This window comes from Danio rerio, chromosome 1 (assembly GCF_052040795.2).
Source record: "Danio rerio strain M-AB ecotype USA chromosome 1, GRCz13ab, whole genome shotgun sequence".
NCBI lineage: Eukaryota > Metazoa > Chordata > Actinopteri > Cypriniformes > Danionidae > Danio > Danio rerio.
Window position 1 is genome coordinate 25,187,822 of NC_141021.1, and position 17,390 is coordinate 25,205,211.

General features: G+C 37.4%; 1 protein-coding gene across 50 annotated transcripts in view; it reads left to right on the forward strand.

The window, feature by feature from the left end:
• The window catches only part of slit2 (slit homolog 2 (Drosophila)), a 125,965-nt gene that overhangs the window by 54,912 nt on the left and 53,663 nt on the right, over window positions 1–17,390 (forward strand). For 48 of the 50 annotated variants that reach the window (XM_087236463.1, XM_087236447.1, XM_087236468.1 and 45 more), the window contains 5 exon segments: window positions 10,953–11,024; window positions 11,524–11,595; window positions 13,077–13,148; window positions 15,212–15,375; window positions 15,744–15,876. In XM_087236463.1, the coding sequence (XP_087092589.1) occupies window positions 10,953–11,024; window positions 11,524–11,595; window positions 13,077–13,148; window positions 15,212–15,375; window positions 15,744–15,876 (513 nt within the window). 50 annotated transcript variants of the gene reach the window in all.

Consider the following 17,390-nt stretch of genomic DNA (forward strand, 5'->3'; position numbering starts at 1 on the left):
AAAATGGCGTCTGCTTTTCCAATCATGCATTATGATTCAATTAACATCCCAACCGATTTAAATTGTCACATATTTCTATCAATTTTAAGTCAGCCCACAGGTAATCATTACATCCCTACCCCACAATGTAACATAATCTATTACACACACACGCAGGAGCATGTACACATATCAAGTGAGCTGTTATTAAACTATTACTTCGTAATATATTCCCCAGAACGCACGTGAATCCAAAAACTGAAGTTTAATGCTTACTGCAAGAGGTTTTGACTTTGACACACAGTTTGCATCTCTAGATTTTATTTGTATGTTTGCTTTGGCTCTTGCGCTTGCATACGTAACCTCCTGCATGTGTGTGCGCGAGCATATGAAATTGCAATAAGAAAATCCCATGACAAGAATTCAACCACAAAGCATGCAGGAAAAATGAGCATCAGTAAGAGAAAACGTATTTCAAAAATATAAACCACTGCAAACTGTAGTAAAGTCATTGAATACATTCAAATGAGGCAGTAAATCAGTTTCTTTACGATCCCCAGAAGTGTCTATATGCGGTTTAGACATGAGGAATACTGTGCAGGACGGCAGGACTCTACTGCAATGCTTTATGGCTTGGTCAGGCGTTAACAGAACCTTCCATTAGCCTTCAAACAAAATCTCCCCTCAACCATGATTATTTGTTCCCGATGAACTCGGACGAGAGAGTGGAACTATGGGAAAGGTCGCGCAGAGAGAGAGAGAGAGAGGGAGTTGATAATGTTGACTGTGTTTCATATGTAATGTAATCAGATATGTAAAGCTGACATCTTAACAGCTGCTGTGGGCTGAGTTTTATTGATTGGTTCATGGTGGTTTAGGCCGAGGGAAACTTCTGGTAAGACCGACTCACAACCTGCTATTACAAATGAGAGGCGCACACGTATGCACACACACACACACACACACACACACACACACACACACACACACACACAAACTGTGGTGATCGTTAAGCAGTAAATTACAGAAGGAAATCCTCGACGGCTGTATGTAATTCCCACTGGCAGATTGAGTGTGACTGGAAAACCACACTGCCTCCCTCCTTCTCTCTTTCTGTTCTCTATGAGATTTTTAATCTATATTTTGAAATTATATATCACAGACAAGTTGAATTTGGACTCTTGGTCTACTTTCTCAACGTGTGTGTTTGAGAAACTGAACCTCAAAGCTCCAAAATCAACAGCTCTGACAGACGCATCCTTAAAGTGACCCGCTGAAGAAATGTGGGCTTAACTCTGTGTGTGTGTGAGTGTGGAAAGGACAGATGGACTCAAGCAGCTGTGTGTGTAGCCATTGGTCGTGACTGAAGTTTGCGGGTGTGTGAAAGACAACATTGAGGCCTCGTCTGTATTTGAACAGGAATATTTCAGTTTGACTCACCCACACACACATATACTGTCTGCTGGAATCTACGGCAAATAGCTACGAGACTCAAACATCTTGAAAGGATTTAGGGGGAGAGAGAGAGAGACAGGAGAGGCGAAATAGAGTTACTATCTCCTGTCTTTCATCTTTGAGTGTCTCTTTGTCTCAATTGTTTCGATCTGTGTGTCTTAAAGAGAGAGAAAGAGCAACAGATCGACCGACAGAGGCAGAAAGAGATGGAGTCAGAGAGAACGACACACAGGGAGACACAGACAGAGAGAAAACAAGTGGTTGTGGGAAAGTTGGTGGTTGTCTGTGTTCACCCACACTGGCACAATCCAATCCTGCTCTCACATAAGAGCACACACACACACACACAAGTTTTACTGAATTTTTAACCCTGCACTTAATGCACTGTAGGGCTGCAACCACACTTTTCATCATAATCCAATAACATTAATATTTTGGCTTTTGTCATAAACTGTTTATCATTTGTCATAAATTTAAGTATCATAAATTTGATATAACTTTACATTTTGAAGTGTATTGGGTGTACAGTTAATGTCAGAATTATTCACCTCCCTGTTTATTTTTTTCCCAATTTCTGTTTAACGGAGAGATTTCTTCAACTTTTAATTAATAATTTCTAATAACTGATTTATTTTATCTTTGCCATGATAACAGTAAAAATTATTTGACTAGATATCTAGTTTCATTTCACCTTTTCTTTTGTAAAAGAAAAACAGAAATGAAATGAAGTTGTTACCGCCGGTGAAGGAGCTGTTTTTTATAATAAATGTCATTATTTGTTTGTAGTGTTTTTCTTAGCAACTTATGGCAGACACCTTAGCAAAACTGCCTGAGGCATGTCTTTAAAGAGTAGCCAATCATTTTGATGATGACTTTGACATTTCAGTGACCAGAGCAACATGCAGACTTCTTCAACTTTTTGATCTTCCACTAACAATTTATTCTGTGAATGTGTTGTGTCTCAAGAAAGTATGTACATTTTTATTGCTTTATTTGGTTGCTGTTGCTCATTTTGAAATTGTCATTTTTATTTGAGGTTTACATTAAATTATTGGGGGCATCACGGTGGCATAGTGGGTAGCACGATCGCCTCACTGCAAGATGGTCGGTGGTTAGCCTTATGGACTCAGCCCTAAATGAGTCAGTTGGCATTTCTGTGTGGAGCTTGCATGTTCTCCCTTGGTTTCCTTCTGATACTCCGGTTTCCCCCACAGTCCAAAGACTTGGATGAGCTTAATTGGCCTTCAAGAGTTTACACTTAGCTGATGATTGATTATAAGCAAGTTTGGCATGCTGTCCCGAGAGAGAGAGCACTGAGCCCAAAAGGTCCTTGAGCCCTGGGCTCCCTCCAGTTTGCAGGGCGAGAGGGGAGCCTTGAGCTCAGGTAGAACTCCCCCTTGATAAAAACTGATGACTAAAAATTGAATGCTATAAAAAGATATGCTGCAGGGTAAGAGGTTGACTGTAGTGCAAAATTTAGATTGATCAATTCACTTGTTGTGCCTCTTTTTGGAATGTGGGAGGAAACCAGAGGACCCGGGGAAAACCCAGCGCTAACCACTGAGCCAACGTGCCACCCTATGTAGGGAAAGGTGAAGAAGTAGGGGTGGAAGGGGAGATTCTTCAAATCGAAGATGACTGTAGTGAAAAAACCCTGTCTCTTTATAGTGGGTTACACTGCAAAAATGCTTTTCTTATTTAGATTTTTTTTGTCTTGTTTCAAGTCCAAATATCTAAACATTCTTAAATCAAGAAGCATTTTCAAGACAAGCAAAACACATTTTCTTGTTTTGAGAAATAATGTGCCAATATTAGGTGAATTTTTCCTTAAAACAAGCAAAATGATCTGCCAATGGGGTAAGCAAAATAATCTTGTTTTTCCTTTTGTGTTCAATCATAATCACGTGATCCTCTCGAAATTAGTTCATGAATAAACTGTATGAGTGTGAATGCAAGAGTGTATGGGTGTTTCCCAGTGATGGATTGCAACTGTAAGGGCAATCGCCGCGTAAAACGTATGCTGGAGGAGCTGTGGTGACCCGTGATTAATAAAGGGACTAAGCCCTAAAGAAACTGAATGATTGAACTTTTTAAAATGTAAAATTTCACTAATATTTATCAGACTCTTTATTTCAGGGATTTATTAATGTAGCATTGATCAGCATTAAAGTCATTGGTTCTGTGACTTTTTATTGTTTATCCAACATATAAAGCAGATCGCAGGACTAGCGAGTGCCGACCTCACCAAAAAACTATCTGTACAGTATGCGTGTGCGTGAGTGTGTGTGTGCGTGTGTGTGAGAAGAAGGGCAGTCTGGTGCCCTCAGAGTCAGGCTTACAAGAAGAGTGCTGAATGCCTCCAGTTCATAAACACCTCACTAATGAGCCTCACAGGGGAAAGCAAATGATCAGCGCTTATTTCTTCACAAATCCCTCTAACATCTGCTAATGTGTGTGTGTGTGCGTGTCTCTGTGTGTGAGTGTGCGCGTATGACATTTTCATGGATGACAGGTGGTCTCCCCAGCACCACTGGATGTTAAAGAGAGAGAGGGAGAATGTGTCAACCACACATTCACGCTCAGTGTACTAATCCATTTCCAGTGTTTTTATTGATGCATCTCAGCTGTTAGTGAAGCCAAACTACCATCTAACAAGGGGGACAAACTCTCAAATGACAAATTATATTAAAGTCGAGATTAACTGAAAATAGCAATAGATTTTTTTTCTGTACTGTGATATTCAACAATGGCGGCGTGGTGGTGCAGTGGGTAGCACTGTCACCTCACAGCAAGAAAGTTGCTGGTTCAAGCTTTGGCTGGGTCAGTTTAATTTGGTATAGGTGAATTGGGCACGCAAAATTGTTCATAGTGTATGTGTGTGAATGAGAATGTATGGGTGTTTCACAGTGATGGGTTGCAGCTGGAGTCATCCAGCTGCATAAAACATGTGCTGGATAAGTTGGCGGTTCATTCTGCTGTGGCGACTCCTGATTAGTAAAGGGACTAAGCCGAAAATAAAATGAATGAATGTATGAATGAATGAAGTCTTTCTATCTAGTAGTTTTTAAGATTCAGGATTTTGAAATGTGTACATTTTACTCAAAAAATAAACAGAAGTTTGTTGTTAAGGCAGACTAAACTATTCAAGAAATCCATCAAACTGCACATGAACAGATAGAAGATTCAGTCGTGGGATTTTAATGAAACGTAATATTAAAATAATTACTATATAAATTGTATGTTCACTCTCTGGGGTCTAAAATTTTTATTTACAAAACAAATTTTAATGTAATTATGATTAAAAAAAATTATCAATATACCATCAAAGTATATCAAAAATATATAACATTTGAAAGTTAAATGCCAGTATTTATTGATGGTGGTATATTTGAAATTTAGGTCACTCTTTATTTTGATGATCTGTATTGTTTAATTAAGTTACATTGCATCTACATGTCAACTAATTTATTATAAGTAGAATGTTATGTTGGGGTTAGGGTTAAGGGGGTTAGGGTTAGCGTAAGTTGACATGTACTTGCAAAGTTTCTCATAGTCAGTTAAATGTCTGTTAAAGAAGCATATCAACAGATATTAAACAGATAGTCTAATACTCAAATGTACTTTCAAAGTGAAGTTTCATAAACTAATTTCGAGAGGAGCACGTGATATGATTGTGCACTGCTGGCCACTCATCTGTAACCAGTAATAATCCAATCAGACTGATCCTAGCTTAATAGAAATGCATCACTTTCTCCTTATTGCTCTATCTTCTTTTTGGAAGAATCCCCCCTTCCACCCCATCTCCTCCTTTTTCTCCCCTTCTAAAGGGGGAGCGATCGAGACCTACCTGATCTCGGATCCCCTGATATGCTTCTAGACCGGGCGGGAGCCCTGGGCTCAAATATCTCCGAGCCCAGGGTTCTCTCCCGGGACAGCATGCCAAACCTGCTATAAATGCCACGCATATCTAAATGGGAACTCTTCAAATAAAGTGTCACCATAATTTACAAAAGGGAAATGATGTATTGTCAGTTCTAAAAAATTATTGCAGGTATTTAACAAATATAAGATGAAAAATGATCAAACACTGAATGTTCATCATTTTCAAATACTGAATGAATGCGTTCGGGGTCATACCAAACAGACCCGCATTGGCAGACGATTGAGAGTCTCATTTGTGGCATAGTTTCACTCTGGCTCATACTTAAAATCTCTCGCACGCCGTCTGAGTGAAATAACCATTTGTGATGCAGTCCAAGCAAATCCAAACACTTCCAGCTCTGATGTTTGTGTGCTTATCGTGTCATTTGGCCAGATAGCACTGTTTCTGGTTCGTCATACTGGCGGTAAATGTAACAATAGCTATCAAAGGCTCAAGGATGTGATAGTATCTCAGTTTGTTTGTTTTTTCCCTCTCACTTTCCACTCCGTCTCTTTATTCCTGTAGACTCATATTGTAGGATTTATTGGTTTAATCCACTATCACACAAAAAAAAGGAAATAAATGCAGTTTCATTTTTGAAAAAGTGTCTTGCTCATCTAAAGGAAAATGCAAGTAAGTTTTAAACCAAGCAGAGTGTTTTGGCAGTCAGTTACTTAAAGTCTTGAGACCCAGGACAAAATGTTAATCGGTGGGCCCCCTTTTTTAATGTGAAGGCTATAGCATAGTGCACTTTAGTGGGCCCCCCTTGTCACAGGGCTTGGGACAACATTCTCGGTAGCCCATCCCCCAGTGATAGCCCAGATTGCCACTGGACAGAACTTAATGTCCCACAATGACTAGAGCCCACTTACTTGCATTAAACCCAATTCTTTATGATTACAGGATGAAAAGAGCAGTATTGAATATTGTCAGCTAAAATATAATATATGATAATGTTTCTCCCCCAACAGCTCTAATAGCACTATTTGAATTCAAATACTTGGTAAATCACTGGCAGAATTTCGTTGAATTTCCCTTCTGTTATTATTATTATTATTATTTTAGAAAATTTATTTCTACCAGTTGTATTAAATAGTGATCTATTTCTGAGCTATTGTCATGTGTAATGTCTTTACAAGGTTAATGGACATAACCTTAACAAAAGCACTTGGTGTGTGTCGTCCATGCTGGTTAGTTCACACTGCCCCCTAGTGAATGAAAACGGAATGCATCACGGCTGCCACAAGTGTGTGTGTGTGTGTGTGTTTGAGTGAATATTTGTGATATTATAAATACCTGTCTGTCTCCTTGGCATTTTCATTTAAATCCTGGTGCTCTGTGATTGGTGCTGTCATGTGCCACTCATGAAAATGACAGGCCTCTTGATGAATAGAGCCCTCAACAGACAGACAATCTATCTCTGTCTAGCCTGACCTCACTGCGTGGACACACACACACACACACACACACACACACACACACACACACACACACACGCACACACACACACACACACACACACACACACACACACACACACACACACACAAACACACTTACACACAGTTGATGACTCTTACGGTCAGTGTCTAGTTTTTGGAGACTCAGTGTCTGTCTCCTATTATGATTGACGGCTGAGGAATTTGACTGACAGGTCTGGCTAACTGAACTGGCTATTAACAATCTGTAAGGGTCCCATGCTGTGTTTGTGTGAGAGAGGAAAGTGCGGGTGTACGTCTATAAATGAGAGGCTTGTCTTTGAGGGTCTGCTTTGCGTGAGGGAAGACACTTCATTAAAGTCACCCCCTATGGAGACGCACACACAGAAACCCGCACATATGCACACTCCATGGGTGCAAAGGTCAACCCGTGGGACCCCCTGAATGGTGATTTGATCACATGCCTTGCTCTTAAAATCTGATCATGTGACCCTTGGAGGAAAAAAAACCCAAGTGTTTTGTTAACTGCTATTAAAGTAATTGATATTCATTGAAATGAATAAGATAATTGGTCATCATAATTAGTGCAGGTGGGCTCTTCATAACTCTTCATTATATTAATACTCACAGTGAGAGTGAGCATATGCGTTGATTCGTTTAACTTCTCTGCGCTTTATTGTGTCTTGTATGAGTTTTTTTCCCACAGCAGGAGTAAAGAAAAAGCAAAAGTGACAGAAAGTGAAGGACGGAGAGCAGGATGAAAGCAAGGATTAAGCTTCTGTTCGTTTTTGTTCATTTAATGAAAAGAGGAAGAGAGCGAGTGAAGCACTTCCTCTAAAGGTGCTCAGGGGTCATCATTTAACCCTCTTTCTTTTGCTTTTATTCGTCAGTTCTTTCTTTGCACCCGATGTCCTACTGAGTGTTCTATACTATGTTGCCACTGAAGTTGTATAGTGTGTGTGAGTGTGCAGTAAATTTGGACCTTGTGGGGACATTTTATTTGGTCACCATGCAGAAAAAAGCTCAGAAATCACACCGAATTAAGTATTTTAGAAGTTTGAAAATGATTATGTCTTTTCAGGGTTGGGTTTCAGGGGAAGAGTTGGATAGAAAATACAGTATAAAAAATCATTACATTTAAGAGCTTCATACACATAGACTTTTACTTGGGTGGGCCACCCAGGTATACTGTATTAATGGCCACCCAAGAATATTTAGTGACATGTTTTTTTACTATTATTATCATGTCTTTACACTATTTTGTATCTGCCTTATTTAACCAAACATCCGCAATCGATTAAGTTGTAGAAAATCTTCTCTCTTTTACAAGTTTCGTTCTGTGTACGTGAACAACACTCCAACACTCCCACAAACAGTGTCACGTTTTCTGTAGACACACAGAGACGCTCCTTTTTGGCACTTAAAAAATTAGTCTGGCTGGGGTTTCTAAATCTCCTAAAATGTCTGGGATTCGGCTTTTGCTTTTTAAAGCTGTTGTTCACTAAGCATGTGTTTTTGCAGTACTTTTTTGCCTACTTTTACTTGGCTTTGCAGCTGACTGGGGATGCACAGTCGCAAGAGCAAGAGAAACATTCAATAGTTCATTCTTGAATCTAAACGACAAAAAAGTTTTGTATTTACTTAGAGAAGACCAAATGACTGGTCTAAACTGATTGCAAAATAACATAAATATATTTCTCTGTTGCTAATTATTTTATTATTTTGATGATGCCATTAGGCTATTTTACATAGGCTATTTTATATACATATCTAAAATGCACGTGGCTCCTAAATAGCAAATAAGTAAGAAGAATAGTGGATTTCTTTTTTTTTTTCTCAACAGTATTTTTTAATCCATTGAAAAGAAACAGTGTCCAACAGTGTCATAATAATTAAAATTATTGTTACAATTTTAATTAGGTTATGTTTGTCGCATATAGTTTACTGTTTATGTGATGTAGATGAATGGTGTGTTTCAATCCGGCTACCAATCCAAGTACAGTATATTTCAAACCTATAGGAAGCATTGCATCTATAGGATAAATAGCTGTAACCCATTTATAGCTGTACAATACAAATGTATGTGTGTGTATGTGTGTGTGTCCTGTCTGCATGTGAGAGAGAGAGAGAGAGAGCTGTCCCCTGTTGTTGAGCCCACCTCCCACTATGTCTTTGAGTGTGTGGTGCTTTATTTTGATTTTAGTAACCCTGTTGAACTGGGAACAGGCTTTTTAATTGTTTGATTTACATGGTGTGATTGTCTTTGCCTAAATTCGTCTCGCTCTCATCTGGTTGACAACTGGAATGTTTGTGCTGTAACTCAGAAGTACTTTTGATCTCATAAATGTGCACACAGACGCCATGTCGGTGTCCTGTACAGGCGCAGATGAACCTGATTAAAGATAATTCCCATTCAGTTCATGCTCAGGTCATGTCAAGATGACATTTTAAAGAGCGCTGAATACTTACCCAGGCTGTTTAAATGTCTGCTTTCATGCCTGAAGAAGTTGGAGCTTCTGTTAAAAATATTGGTTTAGTGTCATAACTATATTTGTGTGTGTGTGTGTGTGTGTTTGTGTGTGTGTGTGTGTGTGTGTGTGTGTGTGTGTGTGTGTGTGTGCGTGTGCGTGCGTGTGTGTGTGTTTCATATAAATAAAATGTCTAAAAATGTATGTATATATATATATATATATATATATATATATATATATATATATATATATATATATATATAGTGTTCTCATAGTAATCTCATAATTGTTCATATTTCACATCAAGTATGTTATCTACAATAGACCAAACATACATTTTCTTTGATTTGCATTGAATAAAAACACAGTACTGACATATTAACAAAAATGTAAACAAAATACGCACATACAACATCTGAAGCATTAATTATTTATATAAAAGCTTTACATGCTTTCTGAATATAACAAAAATGGTCATAAACCTTTATGATAATGTTCACTTGTCTTTTGAATGCCAGTGCAATCAAATCTTCAATGACTCTCATCTTCTTCATCAAAGATTGTTTCTTTGAAGTACAAATGCACACCATCACAAAGTGCATCAGGATTATATTTTCATTTTGCATTTATATTATTGTATTTTGCAACAAAGAACATTAAGTTATTAATTTATCTATCATTTTTTTATTGATTGTGTTAATCACAATGTTTCATTGTTTTGCTTTAATTTAGTAGCTGGTTGGTTTGGTGCATGATGTCTTAGATACTTTGTTGTAATGTAAAATCCTCAGTATTTGCCTTTTTTGTATTATTTTAAGTTCTGGTTGCTCTTTTACATGTATGGAGAATTGAATATTTATCAAGTTACTAAAACAGAAAAAAACAGACATATTCACTAGATAGAACATAAAACTGATATAATCTATTTAAGTTTATTTATTGTTTGTTCTAAAACGATAACAGACTGATTAGAACAGACATATAAATATTATCTTGGAAAAAGGTTGGAGTCAAAATAGAGCCAACAAATTAATCCTTTAAACATCCAATAAATAAATCAGACGCTAATAGTTATCACTAATACACATTTTTTTTTTTTTATGAGATTAACAACTTTATTTTGAAGACTAGAATGTTCTTAAAATCTTTTTTGCAAACACGTTTTTATCTTTTGTGTTGTAAGGAAGGTCATATAATTCAGACATAACATGAGAAAAGACAGAATAGTGTATGTGTGTGAATGCTAGAGAGTACGGGTTTTTCCTAGTGTTGAGTTGCGGATGGAAGTGCTTCCGCTGTGTAAAACATTTGCTTGATAAGTTGGCGGTTCATTCTGCTGTGGCGACCCCTGATTAATAAAAGGACTAAGCTGAAAAGAAAATGAATGAATGAATGAATGAATGAACAGACGGACGGACGGACGGACGGACGGACGAACGTATGAATGAATGAATGAATGAATGAATGAATGAATGAATAAATGAATGAACTAAGATAAATGTTACCATCTGACATTCAGAGGCTTTACATTCCTTTGTTTTTTTTTTTGAAGAATTCACACTTACCACAACAACTGCAATGATGGAAAAATAGTGTACTCTCTGCCTTAAAGAGACCTGTAGATCATCCTAATGCATCCTTCATAACTGACTGTGACTGTTAATGTTCTTTCTCTTTATTTGCCAGGGACCTGAGTGAAAATCAAATCCAGGGGATTCCCAGAAAAGCCTTCAGAGGATCTACAGAGATCAAAAACCTGTGAGTGTTCTGTGTATACTGTATATGTGTAAAAGAGAGAGGGAAATAGAGCTTTACATTAATGATAGTGTGCGTTAATGAGGTGCCCCGTCAAACTGACCATCATGAACACACACACACACACACACACACACACACACACACACACACACACACACACACACACACACACACACACACATATATACGCACACAGATGGGAGGAGTGGGCAGCGCAGGTACTGTAGACAATAGTGGAGGAGAGCACAGCAGACACAGTGTGGAGGCAGGAAACTGGAGGACAGAGAAAGAGAAAAAGACAGTGACAACAAAATGAGAGAGAGAGACAAGAAAGACAGACTGAAGGATGGAAGCGTGAAACATGCAAGTTGTTTATTAGTAAGGATCAGTATTGTTTCTGAGAGTGTTTTACTCTATTACCATATTCTGTGAGCACCAAACAAAAAAAGCGACAACAACATCTTCAATTTTTTTTTTTCTCTGTGATTTTCTCTCTCAGGCAGCTGGACTATAATCAGATTTCCTGCATTGAAGATGGAGCGTTCAGAGCTCTGCGGGACTTAGAAGTACTGTAAGTGCACTATGTGTGAGTGTGTGTGTGTGAGAGACTGTTGAATTAAATCCAACCATAGAGATGTTTTTAAAAATCAAGATTTTATTAGACTTGGGTCAAAGCGGGGCCACACAGGTTTGAGAATGTTCCAGAAACTTTGTTTGATTTAGATTGAAATAGAGATGAGAAAATTGTATATTGGTGTAAAGTTGGTGTGCATTTCTCTGTACGTTGACGGCATGCTGTGTGCTCGGCTGTCAGATCATACCTGCAGGGTGTTTATATAATGATTATATAAAACTCATATCGGCTTTTTAAAGTAGGATTAGAGGAATAATCCTGTTAGCGGATGGATTTAAGATATACAAATGAGTGTGTCAAAATGCTTGTTTTTGAATTGTTTGATACTTTGTGACAATTGGACAGAAGAGGCTTTAGGAGCTTTTCTTTTTAATAGCAGATGTGCTCAGAATATATTTCAAAGCATTGTTTTGTGTGTGGGACATCACGCTGGCAGAGTGGGTTGCACGATCGCCTGACAGCAAGAAGGTTGCTGGTTTGAGCCTCGGCTACATCAGTTGGTATTTCTGTGTGAAGTTTGCATGTTCTCCCCGTGATCGTGTGGGTTTCCTCCGGGTGCTCCGGTTTCCCCCACAGTCCAAAGACACGCACTATAGGTGAATTAGGTAAGCCCCAAAGAATTGTCCGTAGTGTATGTGTGTAAATGAGTGTGTATGGATGTTTCCCAGTGATGGGTTGCAGCTGGAAGGGCATCCGCTGCGTAAAGTTGGTGGTTTGTTCCGCTGTGGCGAACCCGGATTAATAAAGGGACTAAGGTGAAAAGAAAATGAATGAATGAATTTGTGTGTGTGTGTGTGTGTGTGGAATACAAACTTATTTGCATAATTGTTTAAAATGCTCTTTTATTATTATGACTGTTAATGGGGATCAGCAGTAGGCACAGTTCACGTTCAAGGGTCATCATTTACTTTCGCTGTTTGAAACTGGACATTCTACTACCAAAAAAAATAGGAACCAATATGACAAAAATGTATTTATTTTTTTAAATGGAATTGTCCCTCTTTATTGTATATGCTGGTTCTCTAAATATAACTACACTGTAAAATTCAACAGTCAACTTCAACTTTAAACTATCAAATGAAAGGTGACATTAAAAAATTTACTGAAAGTTAAATCTTATTATTTGAAAAGAGTTTTGAACTCAGTGTTGAAGGTATTGCGTTAATTAAATACCTCATTACTTCAGCTTAAATGGATTAAGTTCACAGTACTCATACAGATTAGTTTTTTCCTCAAACAGTTTGAGTTGCCTAGACTTTTTTTAGGTTTTTTAGGTTACTCAAATGGATTAAGTTCCCATTACTCAGGATCAGTTCTTGAACTTAAGTGGTTTGATGCAATTGCTTTGAGTTACCTTAACTTTTTGGGTTTCACAGTGTATAGAATGAATGTTTTCTATCTCTATCTTTGTTTCACAGCACACTGAACAACAACAATATCTCTCGTTTGTCAGTGGCCAGTTTTAACCACATGCCCAAGCTCAGGACATTGTGAGTAATTTACAAGCACACACAACGCATGCACACACACTCTTTCTCTCTATTCTATCACACACACACACACACATCACATTAAACCACATTAAAGCAGTTCTTCAGACTATCGTTAGCATGTTATCCAGCACTTATCATGCTGGCCCTTAATAACTGTGATTATAAGGAAATAAGGTTTGATAAGTGCATTAATATGTATGTTTCATTAGCATACATTTCATAGATTGGAGTTCTTTGTGTGCGATCATGATTTAATTGCATTTGCGTGATGAGCTAAAGTAGCTAATTGCTATATTTGTATTCTGGACCTTGTTAGCTAAACGTCAGCAGTAGATGATGGAAAGAAAGGCAGCGTGCAGCAAGATAGGAAAGTGTGAAATGTCAGTCTTTGCGATCATGCCATTGAATAGTTTGGTACTAAATCATCTTATGTTCTGTTGCCATACATCCAACATAGGCTTATTCTGAGAATACAGCCGTACGTACATTTCTGGAGATTGTGAATATGTAGCCAAAAGTATGTTTGGCTGCATTTCATCTTTAAAACGAACACTATGACGCCGTTCCTTTTCGCACTTACCAACTGACTGCTTACCTGCATATGGATGGCTTTCCCGTTGTTACCAGTTTGTTCAGTAGCTCGCCATGTACATTGACAGACTTGAGACACAGGAAGGAGTTGATCATGGCGATGATATTCGAGTCTGGTAAAGAACGGCAGACAAAAATAGAAGCCAAAGAATAAAATAAACAAGTAAATAACAGGACGAGAATGTGGTAAAATCTGAAAATATGGTAAAAATTAGACGAGGGCTTTTCTTTTTCTGAATTGCTTTTTAAAACTGATGATTGGATTAAGGAAAGTGGGTGGGCAAGTCAATCTTTGAAAACACTATTGGCTGGGTTTAAGGAGACAGGAGGGTGGGTCAGTTGATCGGTCAGTCAGTCAGTCAGTCGACAGCAGCCTCTGGTGGATTTACACAAGAACAGCAGGCACGAATGGGACTCATGAGAGTAATTTGAGATCTGAAAAAGCATACACAGACCTTTTTAAATTTTGTTAAAATATATATATAATTAAGCACTATCAAATAAGTTTAGTAAGAACAATTACTGAACTTAAAAAATCTTATAAAAAAAATAAAAGTCCAATAGAAGTTTTGAAAAATCACAGTTGGCATTTCTGTGTGGAGTTTAAATGTTCTCCTCGTGTTCGCAGGGGTTTCCTCCGTGTGCTTTGGTTTCCCCCACAGTCCAAAGAAATGGGTGAATTAGATAACAAAACTGGCCATAGTGTCTGAGTGTAAATGTAAAAGTGTATGGATGATTCCCAGTACTGGGTTGCAGCCGAAGTGCATCCACTACGTAAAACATGTTGTTGGTTCATTCCGCTGTGGCAACCCCTGATAAATAGGGGACTAAGCAGAAGGAAAATTAATAGCTGTCAGTTCATTCTGCTGTGGCAACCCCTGATTAATAAGGGACTAAGCCGAAGGAAATTGAATGAATGAATAAATGATGAATTACTGTATAAATAATGTAAAAGATATATTATTATACATTATTATGTCTCACTATCTTTGTTTTCAATTTCTGGGTATCATATTGATAATTTATCTTTATATCATTTTAACATGTTAGAATTTTTCATGTTAGAAAATATTACAACAGATTTTTACAAATGTGGTGCGAATTTGGTTGTAACATTAATCTTATTAGGGGAAGGACTGCTAAAGATGCTGACTACACAGAAACACCAGAGGCAACAGAGAAATCACTGTTGTTTGCAAGTATAAGACAGCAATTAATAAACATGAAACTGTGTGATAAAAAAGTCGATAAGATTTACACACACTTACAAACACACACACACACACACACATACGCACACACACACACACACACACACATATATATATATATATATATATATATATATATATATATATATATATATATATATATATATATATATATATATATATATACGCCCACAGGTTGTGTTGATATATTAGCTCCGACCTTCAAATAACTCTTTTTTTTTTCTTGCATCTGTCCAGTCGCCTGCACTCTAATAATCTGCTATGTGATTGCAATGTGGCCTGGCTCTCTGATTGGCTGAGACAGAGGCCCCGCCTTGGCCTCTACACACAGTGTATGGCTCCACCCTCCCTTAGAGGCCACAACATCGCAGAGGTTCAGAAGAAAGAGTTTATGTGTACAGGTGAGTTTCTGACTGTTTTACTTACCCAGCATGTTTATAGGAGACATGTCATATGAGAATAAAGAGACAAACATTTATAAATACATACATTTGCTGTTTTTTGTAAAACCTTTCATATTCTGTCATATTCATTTTTTTTTTAACTGTTATCTTTCTTTGCTCATGCTTTCAAGACTTCAGTGAAGGCAAGTTATTTTGGGCTGAAATAACACGAGTAAAAAAAATCAGATTGCATTTAGTTTCTAATATGCAGCCCACAACTTGTTTGCTTAAGCTTTTATTTAAATTTAACTAATCTTTGTGAGACATACAGTACAATATGTGTCTGCATTCTCATCATCATCTGTTTGTGTGTATGTGTGTTTTAGGGCCCCAGTCACACTCATCCTGTAGTGTGCTGCAGTGTCCTGAGCTCTGCACCTGCAGTAATAATGTAGTGGACTGCCGGGGGAAAGGACTTACTGAAATACCCACCAACCTGCCAGAAACTATCACTGAGATGTGAGTGAAGAGCAGATAGAAGGGCACACACATTCTCATTTGCTTCTCTTGCTTAGTACATTATACTAATTATAATGAAATTTAATTATTAACATAACCTAAATACTAATTTTCATATCATCTTATCTTGTATTATCATATATTATATTATATTATATTATATTATATTATATTATATTATATTATATTATATTATATTATATTATATTATATTATAAATGCTTTGAATGTATATTTGTATATGTATATTAATTTATTTGTATATGTATATTAACTTTTACATTAACTTTTACAGATTTTTAGGTCTGAAACACAGACACACACTTGAGGTTTCCATGTAGACTTTTTTGACAGATATAGTTTTCATACAGACATAAACACACACACACACACACACACACACACACACACACACACACACACACACACACACACACACACACACACACACACACACACACACGCACACACACACACACACACACACACACACACAGAGAGAGAAAGAGAGAAAGAGAGGCCTGCTGAATGTGTATCAAATATTTTAACCACGGAGGCCATGCTGAAGTCATGCGCATTAATTCAGTGTGGAAATGGATTTATTTTATCAATGGCATCTCTTCTGAGGGCCAGCGCTCTGCCAACGGGGCCTGGATTGAGATGCCTCATCATTTTTTTGTTGTGCCTCTCATTGCCAGGGTCATTGTCTGTCTTTTTTCTTCCCTTCTTTCTCTTTCTGTCATCTCTTCATTTTTCATCCTCTGAAAGCCGCATGCCGGGCCTTGGCAGATGAGTCGGATTATCTCATTTGGCTCCGGTTGAATGAAATGTGTGTGTATGCGTGTGTTCATCCACCTATGCAAGGGCTTGATTTTCATGCTCTGTCAACTTTGGAGAGCTTATCTGATTTATGACATATTTACTGTCAAAGAGAAGAACAGATATGTAAAGAGAGAGAGTGCCACCACAAGTGCGAGAGGTGTTATAAATATACATGGCTTGTTTTATGCTAGAAAACGAGATATAAGATAATTGCTCTTAGTTAATTAAAGCTGTCATGACAGTGCAGTTAAGAAACCTACAACTGATGTTGTTTTTTGTACTCATCAAAAATGAAATTAGCTTAAATGTGTAATGTTTAATGTGTAAAAAGCAGCAAGTGAGACAACAGCTATAAGAAATTAAGTCAAAATTAATGGTAAAATGCTTAAACTTTTGGTAAAATAAAATGGAAATCTGTGTCCACGCTCAAACTTACTACATTGTTTTAATCCATGGAAACGAATCATCATAATAATCATATTTTTTTATTAAAGCATGCAGATATGTAAGCAGCAGCAGGCTTCAGATATTATACAATAATACAATTGAGGAAAAAATGTGTAAACAGAGTTTCTAAGTGAACAGGCTCCATTATCTGACCAATGTTATGTCAATTACAAAAGCTTGTACAGTATAAGGCTGACACAGTACTGTTTTTCTTTAGGCATAAGCATTTCTAAATAAATAATAAT